We start from the raw sequence: 14,517 nt of genomic DNA on the forward strand, positions 1-14,517 counted from the left end.
ATTATCCAACGTGGCCATGGAAAAACACTTTAGGAGCATCTGATATTTCATCCTCAAATCTGTAGCCTATTTTCGCTGTATATGTATTGAATACGCTTTAAAATATTCATTCCTTGATATTTCTATTTGACACCAGCTGTTTTCTGTGTCAGACATGTTTGCAGTGTGCTGTGCACAAAGCGGAAATCCTGGAGAAGTATTGGTGAAGCTTATTATCCACTGCAGAAACACAGGTCAAAGGGTACAGACTGCATTAGTACACCATTAGCATTGCATGTCATTTACCTAATGTATTCATAATGTCTCATTCTCTTGACTTTAGAACCCCCACACAGAGCATGACGGTAATGTGCTAACTAACCTGCGAACAGATGAGTCGTGTAATTTTACTCAAAAGTGTCTCACTCACTGAGAGTCATGGGCAGCCGTCAGCGAAGTTTGGATCATGAGTTAAGTGTTAGACATCGACTCTTGCGTGTCCTCAGCAATTTTGATGAAAATATGAAGTGAAAGAAGATCAAGTCGTGTACATTTTATGTAGAAGGACTGAGAAAATGAATAAATAGAATTATGCTGACATGCTGTGCTTCTCACAGAAACCACTTTTTATTCCCCCAACATTTTCCCTGGTTGCCACTTCTTGCTCAACCAAATACAGTTGAAGTCGGAAGTTTACATACACCTTAGCCAAATACATTTAAACTCAGTTTTTCACCATTTTTGACATTTAATCCTAGTAAAAATTCCCTGTCTTATGTCAGTTAGGATCACCACTTTATTTTAAGAATGTTAAATGTCAGAATAATAGTAGAGAATTATTGATTTATTTCAGCTTTTATTTCTTTCATCACATTCCCAGTGGGTCAGAAGTTTACATACACTCAATTAGTATTTGGTAGCATTGCCTATAAATTGTTTAACTTGGGTCAAATGTTTCGGGTAGCCTTCCACAAGCTTCCCACAATAAGTTGGGTGAATTTTGGCCCATTTCTCCTGACAGAGCTGGTGTAACTGAGTCAGGTTTGTAGGCCTCCTTGCTCGCACACGCTTTTTCAGTTCAGCCCACAAATGTTCTATAGGATTGAGGTCAGGGCTTTGTGATGGCCACTCCAATACATTGGCTTTGTTGTCCTTAAGCCATTTTGCCACAACTTTGGAAGTATGCTTGTGGTCATTGTCCATTTGGAAGACCCATTTGCGACCAAGCTTTAACTTCCTGACTGATGTCTTGAGATGTTGCTTCAATAAATCCCCATAATTGTCCAGCCTCATGATGCCATCTATTTTGTGAAGTGCACCAGTCCCTCCTGCAACAAAGAGCCACCACAACATGATGCTGCCACCCCCGTGCTTCATGGTTGGGATGGTGTTCTTTGGCTTGTAAGCCTCCCCCTTTTTCCTCCAAACATAATGATGGCCATTATGGCCAAACAGTTCCATTTTTGTTTCATCAGACCAGAGGACATTTCTCCAAAAAGTACGATCTTTGTCCCCATGTGCAGTTGCAAACCGTAGTCTGGCTTTTTTTATGGCGGTTTTGGAGCAGTGGCTTCTTCCTTACTGAGCGGCCTTTCAGGTTATGTCGGCATAGGACTCGTTTTTTACTGTGGATATAGATACTTTTGTACCTGTTTCCTCCAGCATCTTCACAAGGTCCTTTGCTGTTCTTCTGGGATTGATTTGCGCTTTTCGCACCACAGAACACATCTCCTTCCTGAGCGGTATGACAGCTACGTGGTCCCATGGTGCTTATACTTGCGTTATATTGTTTGTACAGATGAACGTGGTACCTTCAGGCATTTGGAAATTGCTCCCAAGGATGAACCAGACTTGTGGAGGTCTACAATTTTTTTTCTGAGGTCTTGGCTGATTTATTTAGATTTTCCCATGATCAAGCAAAGAGGCACTGAGTTTTAAGGTAGGCCTTGAAATACATCCGCAGGTACACCTCCAATTGACTCAAATGATATCAATTAGCCTACCAGAAGCTTCTAAAGCCATGACATAATTTTCTGGAATTTTCCAAGCTGTTTAAAGGCACAGTCAACTTAGTGTATGTAAACTTCTGACCCACTGGAATTGTGATTCAGTGAATTATAAGTGAAATAATCTGTCTGTACACAATTGTTGGAAAAATGACTTGTCATGCACAAAATAGATGTCCTAACCGACTTGCCAAAACTATAGTTTGTTAACAAGAAATTTGTGGAGTGGTTTAAAAATGAGTTTTAATGACTCCAACATAAGTGTATGTAAACTTCTGACTTCAACTGTATGTAATCTGTCTCATCACAATTGAAGTCACTCCAAGTTACCCTACAATTGACCCGTGTTACGTTTTGGTCCTGTGCACTCGAGGTGAATTGCTGAGCGGTATCATGCTCAACCATGACGCTGCTAAAAACTCTGCCTTTAAAATGGTGCATTTCAGAATATTTAGGAGTTGAGAAATAAATAAGTATGAATGGAAAGCCGGGATCCACCTCTTTTTAACAAATGCCATTTTCCCCCGCGATTGAATTAAGAATTGTTGTGCATTGACTGCTTGTCAGATTGCAGGTTTCCCTCCCTATGGCAGTCATAACTTGAATGCGCTTTGAGAGGAACATTTCTCTCATAGGACACACAACATCAAGCCGACTAGGTAAATAGATATACACTATTTTACAATGGGGTCGTCTGGTTTTTCTAATCATTACTTGTTTTGTTTGCAGAGGAAAAGAACATGTGGACTCTTCCAGTATCATCACAGTGCTCCTCTGCAGAAATTATCTTAATTGAATGTACTGTTCTTCATGTTGTAAATGTATTGTGTCGATTTTTCTAGAAAAAATGTAGGGAAGTACCAATGTGTCACAAAGTACTAGTTTGTTAATGATGACTATTGCCATTTTGAAGCCTTGTAAAATACTCCCAGTAGCACCACTAAATACACATCACCATAGCTAGTCTTTAGTGAGCAAAGCCAGCGTTGAGTTCAGCCACTTACCTCTCAATCCACTATAAATACCTCCCCATGTTGCTGTGTCTGTCACCCAAGGCTATAATTTCTTCACCCATTAGTAAAGTAATCAGTGTGCCTGACAGCCTCCAGCCCTGTTACTGCAGCTGTGGACTGTCACAAACAGCCCCCCCCCCCTCCTCCCTCACACACCCCGCACGCCTCCCTCAGCTTCGTCACGACGTGTTACACTCATCACAGACTGTAGGAATGCTCTGGGTTGCCCTCATAAAACTAGGTTTGATGCCCACCTCAATAAATATATAGGCCATATTGTTAATTGTCAGGGCTTTCAAATAATTTTGTAAATCACTCCGAATTTTCAAATTGATGTATCACCAAAGAGCATGTTCAAAAAAAAAATTCTCCCTAATATCCCCATTTGGGTGTAGAGGGCTGGAGTCACTGTTTGAAACCATCTCCATTTTCACTGCCTGAAGTAGAACGCCCAGCCCAGCAGTCCACCATGGACAAGCTGTCACAGACACACAGTCACAGTGCTGCCGATCCCCTCAGCACCTGTCACATCGCTCTCAATGCTCCTAAATAGGTACTCTCTTCTTTCTCACTGGCTGGAAATCTGGCACAGCAACGGGGATCGATCTCGGGGGCATGTTGTTGGGTCACCGGCCGACCGTCAAAGATTGACTTGGCAACTGGAGCTCTGCTGAAACAGCTGCCCACGCTCTCCACCCCAAGCTCCCGCCCGGTCTGCCTTGGCAATGGAACAAGACTGTCTGCCTTTTATTATGTGACCTTGCAGTGCTCTTAAGTCACTGAGGGAATGTACAAGTCAATTACGCCAGAGCAGCGAATATAAAGCCCAACACACGTACCACTAATTGAAACGGAAGGCTGCTGTAACTGTGTCATCTCGCCCCAGAATCGCATTAAGAAACCTATTCTAATTTTAGATGATACATAATTTCCTTCAGATGATCGTATTAATTGCACTCCGAGAGACTGTAATAAGGGAGAAAGATCCAGATGGTCATATCCGTGTGTACGGCTTCTGGGTCACGCAGTGGGTATTTACCAGGATCCATGACAGTAAACACACGCATCATTAACCTCCCGAAATACCCCCGATGTACCAGGGATGTATTTTGGGGTGTTTTATTTTTTGGTCAGGCATTAGAAGTGCAAATAGGCCTCTGTGATCAGAGCCACCATGACAATTTTAACACAGTCATGGAGGTCAGAAGTGTGTGCACTCAATTAAGGCATGGAGCTAAATTTAGCGGTCCACTACCCAGCTGTAATGCCACAGATAAGGCTGTGTTACGCCTCTGAACAAGGCCTATCCTCTCTACAACAGATTGCTGTAATAAACAATAATAACCTACTCTTGAAATCACATGTTTTCAGACCAACTCTGAAACAGGACTGGAGCGTCATATTATAACATGCAATTACTGTAATACCCTAGTTGTCTTGCAAATTTCAATAACATACTCGGATACACTCTCCTCCCTCTGTTTTTACCGTGCCTCAGCACAACTCCCGCTGCTTGGCCCTTCTATCTCTGTAATAAGGGCCAAGGCTTCTTTCTCCCTTGCACTGGATACATACTCCCCAAAGATAGCTCACTACCGCAGGATGCCAGGCTACTGTAAAGGGAGTAAGAGGTTCAACTGGACTGTCTGCTTTCTCCTCTCCTGACAGATGATCCAGACCAGCAAGACTCTGCTGGAGAACTCCGAGGGAGCCTACGACCGAATACTGCTAACCCAGAAAGCAGGTAAGAGCGGGAAAGAGATGACTAAAGAGCGATGTTTAGCATGAAAAGCCCATTTCTCTGCAAAGATCCACTGTCCCTCAGATCTTCCCTACTTCCTTTCATATACAATCACCCCCCCCATCTGAAGTATGCCATAGAGAGGAGCAGCTAACAAAAAAGATGGACTGATTATGCCGGCCCTGTTACATAAGTTATTAACATTTGATTCATGCTCATTTCTGTGACCCGGCTGCTTTGAAACACTGCTTTGGTTCTGCCTGGTTTTTGATGATTCTCACGGCGTCGGGCCTCGCTGCTCCTCTAATTAGGAGGGTTGCAGCTGAGGTGGTAAACATCCAGGTTCTGAACAGAACAACATCAAAGACTGGCAGGCGGCTGCGGTCTCTTTATGCCTGGTTTCTACCAGGAACCGCACCGCTACAAGACGTGCAGAATGAGATCAAGCCCATCTAATAACAATTGAAAGGGAATAATTTACCAGAATGGATAAAAAAAATAGTGTTGTTTTTTTGTCTGAGCAATTGATTGGAAAATAATTGATCTCATTGTTAGAATTCTGCGTTTGCACTTTGATATGAATATTGCAGCTTGTGTGCTCTTGCAATTTTATTATATCTGTGCGCTTAGCACTGTTTATCCCGCTCCTCTGGTGAGTCTCTGTGAGAATAGCCTTCTGGCCCTGCATAATGACTTGACTTGAACAGGGGCCGTGTTAATCCATTCTGCTCTGGGGCGTGGGGGATCGGAAGGATCTTGGAGCCTTGATAGGGTGATTGGCAGCTCATCAATGGAACACGCTGGCAGAGATCCCACCCTCCACTACTCGCTCCAAGGTGGGAGAGTCTTGGCTTGAGAAGCTTTCAGAATGTTCACCCTCTCTTCCTTCCCCCCCATTATGAGGGGAACTCGACAAGGTGGATTTTTCCGGAAAGAGCTCTAACGGTGCAAACTCTGCCAAACTAAATTGTGTGCTTTAAAAGCAGCATAAAATTGACCTGTAGATTTACTACAGTACAAATGAAATCATATTCAATGACAGGATCATTTAGACGTCTGTGTCTTTCATCTAATGCAGCGCATTTCAGCCACGTTTCCCATCTAAGCATTGTTTATGTTTCATTTCTCATGGAGTAGCTTGCTTGGAGCGCCGAGTGAGGAAAAACAGGCCATCGTTCCGGGGGCTGGGATTTATTGGTTTCCAGATGGATGACATATAAAATATTCATAGTCTGTTGTCTTGGCTCATCAAGGGGGTAGAGAAGTGTCTTCTTTAACTGAGGTGTGTGTCGCAAATCAATGGCTTCTCGCCGTCATCTCCTCTTCTTAGTATTCATCACAACACCAATAGGACCTGCCTTCAAGCTGCTGCCCGAGACATTAGCCATTGGTAGTCTGAGAGTTAAGGTGTGAACTGCCTGAAGGAACGGTGCTGAAAGAGACAACAAAAACATCTCTTACTCTAGGCAGAAGGGAGATACGGAATTGTGCTCACTTTTGGTGCTCGTTAGATCTATAGTATTACAGTATATTGTGTCCATAGTCTGAAAGCATTCCTCTTCAAAGTTGATATGAACCCATCACACTTTGTCAATGTATGGTTATTTTCCTCTAATCTTTGAAATGTCTATGAAAATGAACCTGAAAGTAACTAGGGATGGGCACACGTACACAGTACTCGATTTAAAGTTTGCATTTGTTTACTAATTACTCAATTCACAAATGCAGCAATTTATTATGTTACATTTATAAGCACTGACATCATTTCAAACTCGGGTAAGGTGTGTGTTCTTTGAGGAGTATATCAAGTGCATTGAACATGTTTTAAGTTTGGTTTTCAGTTGTGTATCAGAACAACCAGCATAGCGGCAACTTTTTTTGGCCTTCAGCACCGTTTCACTCTAACATGTGAGTACTCAAATACAGAAATTCTTTCAAATTGTACCTAACTAGGCCACTCAGTTAAGCCAAAATGATAGGCTAGTGAAGGTAGGAAATGCTTCATGAATTTGTATTATTTTATTAGTTACTATGGGCACACATGACTACTAAACAGGTAGTTGGTGGCTGGATTCAACCACCAACATTTTGCAAAATAGGACACAGCAGATGGTAAACTAAGCAACAAGAAATTCACGTTATAATTTCATCGATACATATTGTCAGCTGTGAGTGCGAGTGGAAAATGGGTCAATACAAACTGTATTCCCTCCAGACAGTGAGCAGAACATTCCAGCAACAGCTACTGGAGTTCTGTGTAATCCATCATAACCACTCAGAGAGAACAACCCGCCTCAAAAGACCCCCTGGGTAACAATGAACAAAGCTCACTACTTACTGTCTGAAGCGCACAGATCAAATGCAATATTTGACACTCACACAGGTACCAAACAACATCTGGGACAACTCAATAGCTGAACCCCAAAATACACCTAGTCTGGACAGAGTAATGCTTATAACAGATCCCACCTAGGTTAACTTTTACAAGCTGCCTAGAAAACAAGCTAAAGAGAAAATGTGGAACATAAGGTGAATGGAAAAGCCCCATTACAGTAATGACCTGTGGCCATTAAATACAGTAGGTGATATTCTACAGGGTCAAATGCATCATCTGTTCAGGAGGTTTGGGGACAATCCATCAATGTGTTGCTTTTGCGATTCAATCCATTATTAATAAAGCTAGTAAACAGGCAGATCATCTTTTATAACATATCTGTACACGCATGCCACCGTTTGACACCAACATTTAGCCTCGGCTACCATACAGGTTGGGGAAACGGTTTCATGAATATATCCTGTGACTGGGCACTGTGGTCCAAGTTCATTGTACTGACAGTTATTGAGCTCAAGGTATACGAGGGAGAAGATGACACCATCTAAAGAAGCTAATCCCTGATGTATTGTCATTGGCCACGGCAAACCCCTTTCCTACCTTCCGCTCGGTTATGGACTGTCAAAGGTGACTGAGAACCTTTGGTGGCTCCATACAGTCTCTGTCAGCGAGCATAAGCTTGCCGAGAATTGCGTTTGAAAGGGCTTGCTCAGAATGACAGAATTAGTCCCCCGCCACACACCCCCAACTCTATACTGCGTTGCTAAGCAACCCCTGCTGAGAGTTGGTTGTGTGTGTGTGTGTGTGTGTGCGTGTGTGTGTGTGTGTGTCCAGCACAGTCATGGTTCATGAGTACAACAGCAGTGACTGTAGTTGCAGCAGCACAGCACCTGAGGGTGGGGGATAATCATTCCGATGTTTCACAGTGAACAAAATCATAAAGGCTGGTAGTAACAGATTATTAGCACAGTGTATGGTCCAATTAAACATTTAAAAAAAGTCGATGCCCTAACCATTCTCTGTAAAATAATACAATATTAGCCTCAGCCAGGGCCTAATTTGTGAACATTCCTTTGGCTGTTTTCTCAGTCTCGACTCTTCATCTAGGTCAGGTATGTGCTAACTGCTGAAGTGCCAATATCACAGACCTCCTCAGAATCATCATCAACATCCAACCCACCCCACCGTATATCTCACATGTACGGTATTTGGTGTTGCCATGGAAACAACACCAACAGGGCTGGGAACCGACCCAGAGCTGTTAGAGCGCCGCGATAGATCTGAGCATGCTCAGTCTGACCGTTTCAGCTTGTGTGTGGGTGTGCGCCATCAGCTGAGTCTGGTGAAGCTATTAGTAGTATACCGAGCACCTTAACGGCCAGACCCTCAGCTGTTTCCCTGATGTTGTGGACTCCACTGCAACCTGACTCAAATCAAACACCCAGCAATGTTCGTATGTGTATCCTAACGGAGAGCAGCACTCCGTCAGAGAGAGAGGAGCAAAGAGGGGAAGGAGAGGAGGAAGGGAGCTCCTCGGGAGACAAGTCCCTCCTCTGCTCAGTGGCTTGATGCTAATCCACAGTGAGGGGATGTCATGTCTGTCTGCCCTGCCCATACTAGTCTTGCTCTCTCTTTCTCTCACACTCTCAAGAGAAGATGTCTCTCACTCCATCTTGACCTCACCAGCCTTGCTTCCGTCCTCATGTTGTCTGCTGGGCAGCTGTTTTCAGACTTGTGTAATTTCTATAGACAATGAAAACAAAAACTGAACCAGGTAGTTCTAGTACTGTGTGCACACTGAGAGACAGACACAGAGACAGATGGTTGAATACTTAACGTATGATCATCTAATGTGTGTTGGTGTTTTATCATTGTCTCACATGTCAAGAATGAAACCGAATGTGTGGAGGCTTTATAACTTAAGGTTTTTCCCCCATAGTGCTGACACTTGCCTAACCCCAATTGGCATTTCATGCAAACCTAGCATATAAATGCATTGAACATTGTAAGTCAATGCTAGCCTCTGGGACAAATGTGTGTGAATACAGTGTAAAACTCATGTGTCCCCTGACCCCTCTCTCCCCAGCGATGGAGTTCCATGAGAACCTCCATGACATGGCGGTGAAGGAGGGCCTGAAGGGCAGGAAGCTGGCCAAGGCTGTGGAGAGCTTCACCTGGAACATAACCATCCTCAAGGTATGGATAATGACCACCTAGTTTGAGTCATTTGTTTTTGGAATCTTTTTTTTTGTGACAGTTTTTAGCTTTTGTTTAATCTATTTTAGCTACCAGTAAACCGTTTAAAACCATTGCGTATAAATCGATCTGTGGACACCGTAGATCAAAATGGTTTGCATTAAGAGGTAGCCCTGATTCTCAGACACACTAATCTGCCTGTCTGAAGCAGGATATGACATCTGACACCTCTTGCAGCAGGGATGTCCCTCCTACCATTTAATTCGCTCTTCCGACTGTCTGTCAACTCCTGTCTGAAGCCTAAAGTGCCCTCGGAAATATTCAGACCCCTTGACTTTTTTCACAATCGTCAGCAATCTACACACAATACCCCATAATGACAAAGCAAAAACACGTTTTTAGAAATGTTTACAAATGTAAGTATTTGTAAAGTATTCAGACCCTTCGATATGAGACCCAAAATTGAGCTCAGGTGCATCCTGTTTCCATTGATCATCCTTGAGATGTTTCTACTCCTTGATTTGGATTCCACCTGTGGTAAATTCAATTGATTGGACATGATTTAGAAAAGCACACCTGTCTATATAAGGTCCCACAGTTGACAGTGCATGTCAGAGCAAAAACCAAGCTATGAGGTCGAAGGAATTGTCCATAGAGCTCCAAGACCGGATTGTGTCGAGGCACAGATCTGGGGAAGGGTACCAAAACATTTCTGCAGCATTGAAGGTCCCCAAGAACAGAGTAGCTTCCCTCGTTGTTAAATGGAATTAGTTTGGAACCACCTTGACTCTTCTTAGAGCTGGCCGCCCGACCAACTGAGCATTCAGGGAAGAAGGCCCTTGGTCAGAACCCGATGGTCACTCTGACAGAGCTCTAGAGTTTGTCTGGGGAGATGGGAGAACCTTCCAGAAGGATAACCATCTCTGCAGCCCTCCACCAATCAGGCCTTCATGGTAGAGTGGCCAGACAGAAGCCACTCCTCAATAAAAGGCCCTTAACTCTCAGACCATGAGAAACAAGATTCTCTGGTCTGATGAAACCAAGATTGAACTCTTTGGCTTGAATGCAAAGGGTCACGTCTGAAGGAAACTTGGCACCATCCCTACGGTGAAGCATGGTGGTGGCAGCATAATGCTGTGGGGGTGTCCGTCAGCGACGGACTGGGAGACTAGTCAGGATCGATGCAAAGATGAACGGAGCAAAGTACAGTGATCCTTGATGAAAACCTGCTCCAGAGTGCTCAGACTGGGGCAAAGGTTCACCTTCCAACAGGACAACGACCCTAAGCACACAGCCAAGACACTGCAAAAGTGGCTTCGGGACAAGTCCTTGAGTGGCCCAGCCAGAGCCCGGACATGAAGCCGATCTAACATCTATGGAGAGAACTGAAAGTAGCTGTGCATCAAAGCTTCCATCCAACATGTCAGAGCTTAAGAGGATCTGCAGAGAAGAATGGGAGAAACTCCCCAAATACAGGTGTGCCAAGCTTGTAGCGTCATACCAAGGAAACTCGAGGCTGTAATTGCTGCCAAAGGTACTTCAACAAAGTACTGAGTAAAGGGTCTGATTACTTATGGAAATGTGATATTTCTAAAATAATTAATAGTATGACAAAAAATACTTTGTCATAGATGGACAATATTAAAATTTGATGAAAGGCGAGTTCCTAACAAGTTCAGGAAGCCAAGCTAGAACTCTGTGAGACGTTCACAGTGATGGGGGCATACGTTTTAATCAAGAGACCTTTAGAAAACATGCACATTTTCTCTAACACTAAATATACAAATATGTATTTTACAGTTATAAGGAAGGTGAACTCTTAATAGTTTTTATTTTTAATTTCAAGCCTTATTCATATACAGTTTTGTTGAATAGGAAATAATCATAAAATATGATCTGTGTACTTGAGCTTGTGTCCTCAAAAGTGACTACACCTTTGCAATGTATAACTATTTTTAACAGAAAGGTGAGAGTTTAATCTTGGAGTATGCAGCATTACTAGTTATTGTTTATCTCATGATAAATAATTACTTTTTGGGATTACGTAGATTACATTTTCGATTGCATTTAGTTACATGTAAGAGGTTTGACTTAATGTTTGTTTTATTGAGGGCAGGCATAGGTAGTGAATTTAAATTCAAGAAACAACTTCCGAGCAAACACTTCAGAGATTCTGATTCCACAGTGCAGTTGAGCTTCACTAAATGAGGAAAACAGTTTGTTTACAGAAGGGACATAAGGTTTATATTGACATTTGTTTTTCAGCTGCAGCGCGGTGGAGTAAGAGCCTATGTCTGAGTTAGTTAGATTGTACACACTCAGTCTGATGTATTTGTCTTCATGCCGTTCATTTAATCCCTGTGTCAATGCAAGGGCTAATTATCGAGGAATGACCTTCCGCATATTTATTTGTGATATTTGCATGCATTAATTGCATGCTCACCTCATGAGCGTTTGGGCTCATCATTTATACATGGTCCCCGGGAAATTGAGTTGGTGCCTGGTGAGTGTTTGGCTACGCTGCATAATTCATTATACACAGAAGCAGCGGTTACGCTCCGTGGGTATTGGGGAGGTGTAGGACTCCAATGTCTGACCGCATACAACTACGATTAAACAGTTAGTACCACACTACTCTTTCGCTTCGTGACCTTTTTAAAGTATTATTGGTTTCACCCTTTGTCTTTCTGTTTAAACTGGAGATTCAAGTTGTTGATACATGCTCCATTGTCTGTATATTGCCATTCCTGTCATGTCCCTGCCTTCCCTCCAGGGCCAGGCGGACCTGCTGAAGCACGCAAAGAGTGAAGTCCAGGAGAACCTGAAGCAGATCCACTACGCCGCCCTCACCTGTAACCTCAGTAAGGACGGGCCATCAGGGAGCACGGCAGGCTCCGAGTCCAGGACCCGACCACGCAGCCTGGACGCCATCCCCGAGAAAGCCACGGGGGAGGACGAGCTCTCTGAGGAGGACAACTGAAGGCTTACGCCCTAAACCCTTCATACCTTCAAGCCCCTTGCCCTACCCTAGTGGCACTCATACCCCCAAGCACTTTTCCCTACCCTAGTGGCACTCATACCCCCAAGCACCTTTCCCTACCCTAGTGGAACTCATACCCTCAAGCACCTTTCCCTACCCTAGTGGCACTCATACCCCCAAGCACCTTTCCCTACCCTAGTGGCATACATAAATCTCCTTACTGCAGTCCCACACAAACCTGACTACAGTGTAACTGTTCTAGTGCCGTTGCCACACAACTATTCTTATTCCAGCGCTGTATACAACCATTCCATTCCCACCCCAGTCCCACTAAAACCTCCCTTTGCTTAACCCGGTACCACACAAAAAGCCCTTAACCCTTCCTGCCCACCTCAACGTCCAACAGCAAGATGTTGCGGGTCAACTAGGAGGGCCACGTGAACTTGCAGCCACGGGACAGTCTTAAAGCAGTGACCTACTGTAGAGACAGTGCACTTATTTACAGGCAGACCCCAGGGCCTGACCCTAGGAGAGCCGCTCTGAACGGCTCAAGGATTTCTTAAGCACAATTTACGGGTTTCTGACCAACCAGAAACTAGAGCTGTGAATGTAATAGGAAACAGGAAGAGGAACAATGGCGAGACGAAAAGGGAGGAGAGCGCTGTTTACAATAATGAACTTGTTCATGTTTTTGTCTGCCAAAATAGTATGTGTATATATGGAGTTCTGTTACTTTTTTTCCAACGTGCTTCATTTTATTATTGTATTCTTGAGAAATAAGATTTATTTTGTAAAGGAAATGACTCGTCCATGAAAAATAACTATTTTATTTGTCTGTGCAGATGTGAAATGGAAGTGTCCTTGACACTTTCCCACTGTTCCTTTGTCGAGACCGAGGGACGGATAGAGACTTTAAACCTCAGTGTGTGGTCCAAAGGGTGGCAGTCGAGTCTCAAGCACAACTAGCAACTGCTTTGGGAAGGAACCATGGAGAGAGTAACGCGTTAGGCCTACGTTTTGGTGTCATTTCACCATTCCATGTGAGAGGGTTGAGTGGGATGTACAAAGTAATAATAGCTTCTCAACCAGTCCTGGTAACAAACTAGCACCCTATTCATGAATACGTTTTCATGTACGACTGTGCCTCATTTGCTACAAATCAGTCAACAAAGGGGATGGATGGTGAGGAAAGAGACCCTCTTCCTCACATCCATCTTAACCTGCTTTTTCCCCACCAGTTGCTTCTAGTTTTGTATTTGTCCCCTGTTCATTCTCTCCACAGTGCTGAAACAGTGTTGCTCCTAGTCAACTTTAGCCACCCACCACTACCTCTGGATCTCACCACCAGTGTTTTAACTGGGCCCACACTGGGACAAAAAGTAATTCATGAACTTCAGTGTCGTGACAGTTGTATTTATAACTGTTGTTAACCATTTTTACAGATGGTTGAACTGAATACCGGTTTTGCTCTTATCTGTTAATTCCCAAAACCTTCAGAATAAACTACGTCAAATCGTTTATGGTGCCTGGTGTCAGATTCAATGACAGACCGTATGAACATTCATTAACATTCTACAGTGTGCTGTTTTCTGTTGTATTCATGCTATTCCTGTTTAAGGGCAGACAGAGACTGCAGGGTCTGGATATCCCAGCCATCACATGGAGCTGCTGGAGGAACTGAAGGATCACTATAGATTAGTTTACAGTGTGCTGATAGGAGTGGAAAGAGCCTTGGGATATCTAGCGAACCACAGACGTGACTGGCACATGTTCCCAGATACACACGCGCACACACACACAGACATGCACGCACAGCTGATAACCCATGCAGACACACACACACACAATCTTTTTTTGTCACTATATTTGTTTTTCCCTGATAGACCACTGCGTTGTGGTGGTCACTTGTCGTCACAGAAAAACAAGCACCCCAACACATCACAGGACAAAGGCCCCGGGACATGTTCTTAGAAAATCAGAAAGAGTCCTGAGTAAGTCAAACTGGAGTACAGCACCACACAGTAGCATTTAGAATAGATCAAAGCAAAGTTTATTGGTCGCGTACACTGACTTGTAGATGTGCAGTAATACCTTGCAATAAAAAATATAAAAAATCCTTAACAAATAATACAAAATATGTTATATAAGATAAGCCACAACTCATTGCGCACCAGCGACTCCTGTGGCGGGCTGGGCGCAGTGCGCGCTAGCCAAGGTTGCCAGGTGCACGGTGTAGCCTCAGACACATTGGTGCGGCTGGCTTCCGGGTT

At 43.7% G+C, this 14,517-nt stretch overlaps 1 protein-coding gene across 3 annotated transcripts in view; it reads left to right on the forward strand.

Annotated features, from left to right (window-relative positions):
* Nucleotides 1–13,765, forward strand: part of LOC110515430 (inactive phospholipase C-like protein 2) — a 60,923-nt gene extending 47,158 nt beyond the window's left edge. For all 3 annotated transcript variants that reach the window (XM_090229113.1, XM_036973175.2, XM_090229114.1), the window contains 3 exons: nt 4,667–4,742; nt 9,158–9,267; nt 12,041–13,765. In XM_090229113.1, the coding sequence (XP_090085239.1) occupies nt 4,667–4,742; nt 9,158–9,267; nt 12,041–12,247 (393 nt within the window). In that variant the 3' untranslated portion in view covers nt 12,248–13,765. The remainder of the gene's footprint in view (nt 1–4,666; nt 4,743–9,157; nt 9,268–12,040) is intronic.
* The last annotated feature ends 752 nt before the right edge of the window (nt 13,766–14,517 follow it).

Source organism: Oncorhynchus mykiss, chromosome 3 (genome assembly GCF_057628025.1).
Source record: "Oncorhynchus mykiss isolate SJ-2025 chromosome 3, ASM5762802v1, whole genome shotgun sequence".
Lineage (NCBI taxonomy): Eukaryota > Metazoa > Chordata > Actinopteri > Salmoniformes > Salmonidae > Oncorhynchus > Oncorhynchus mykiss.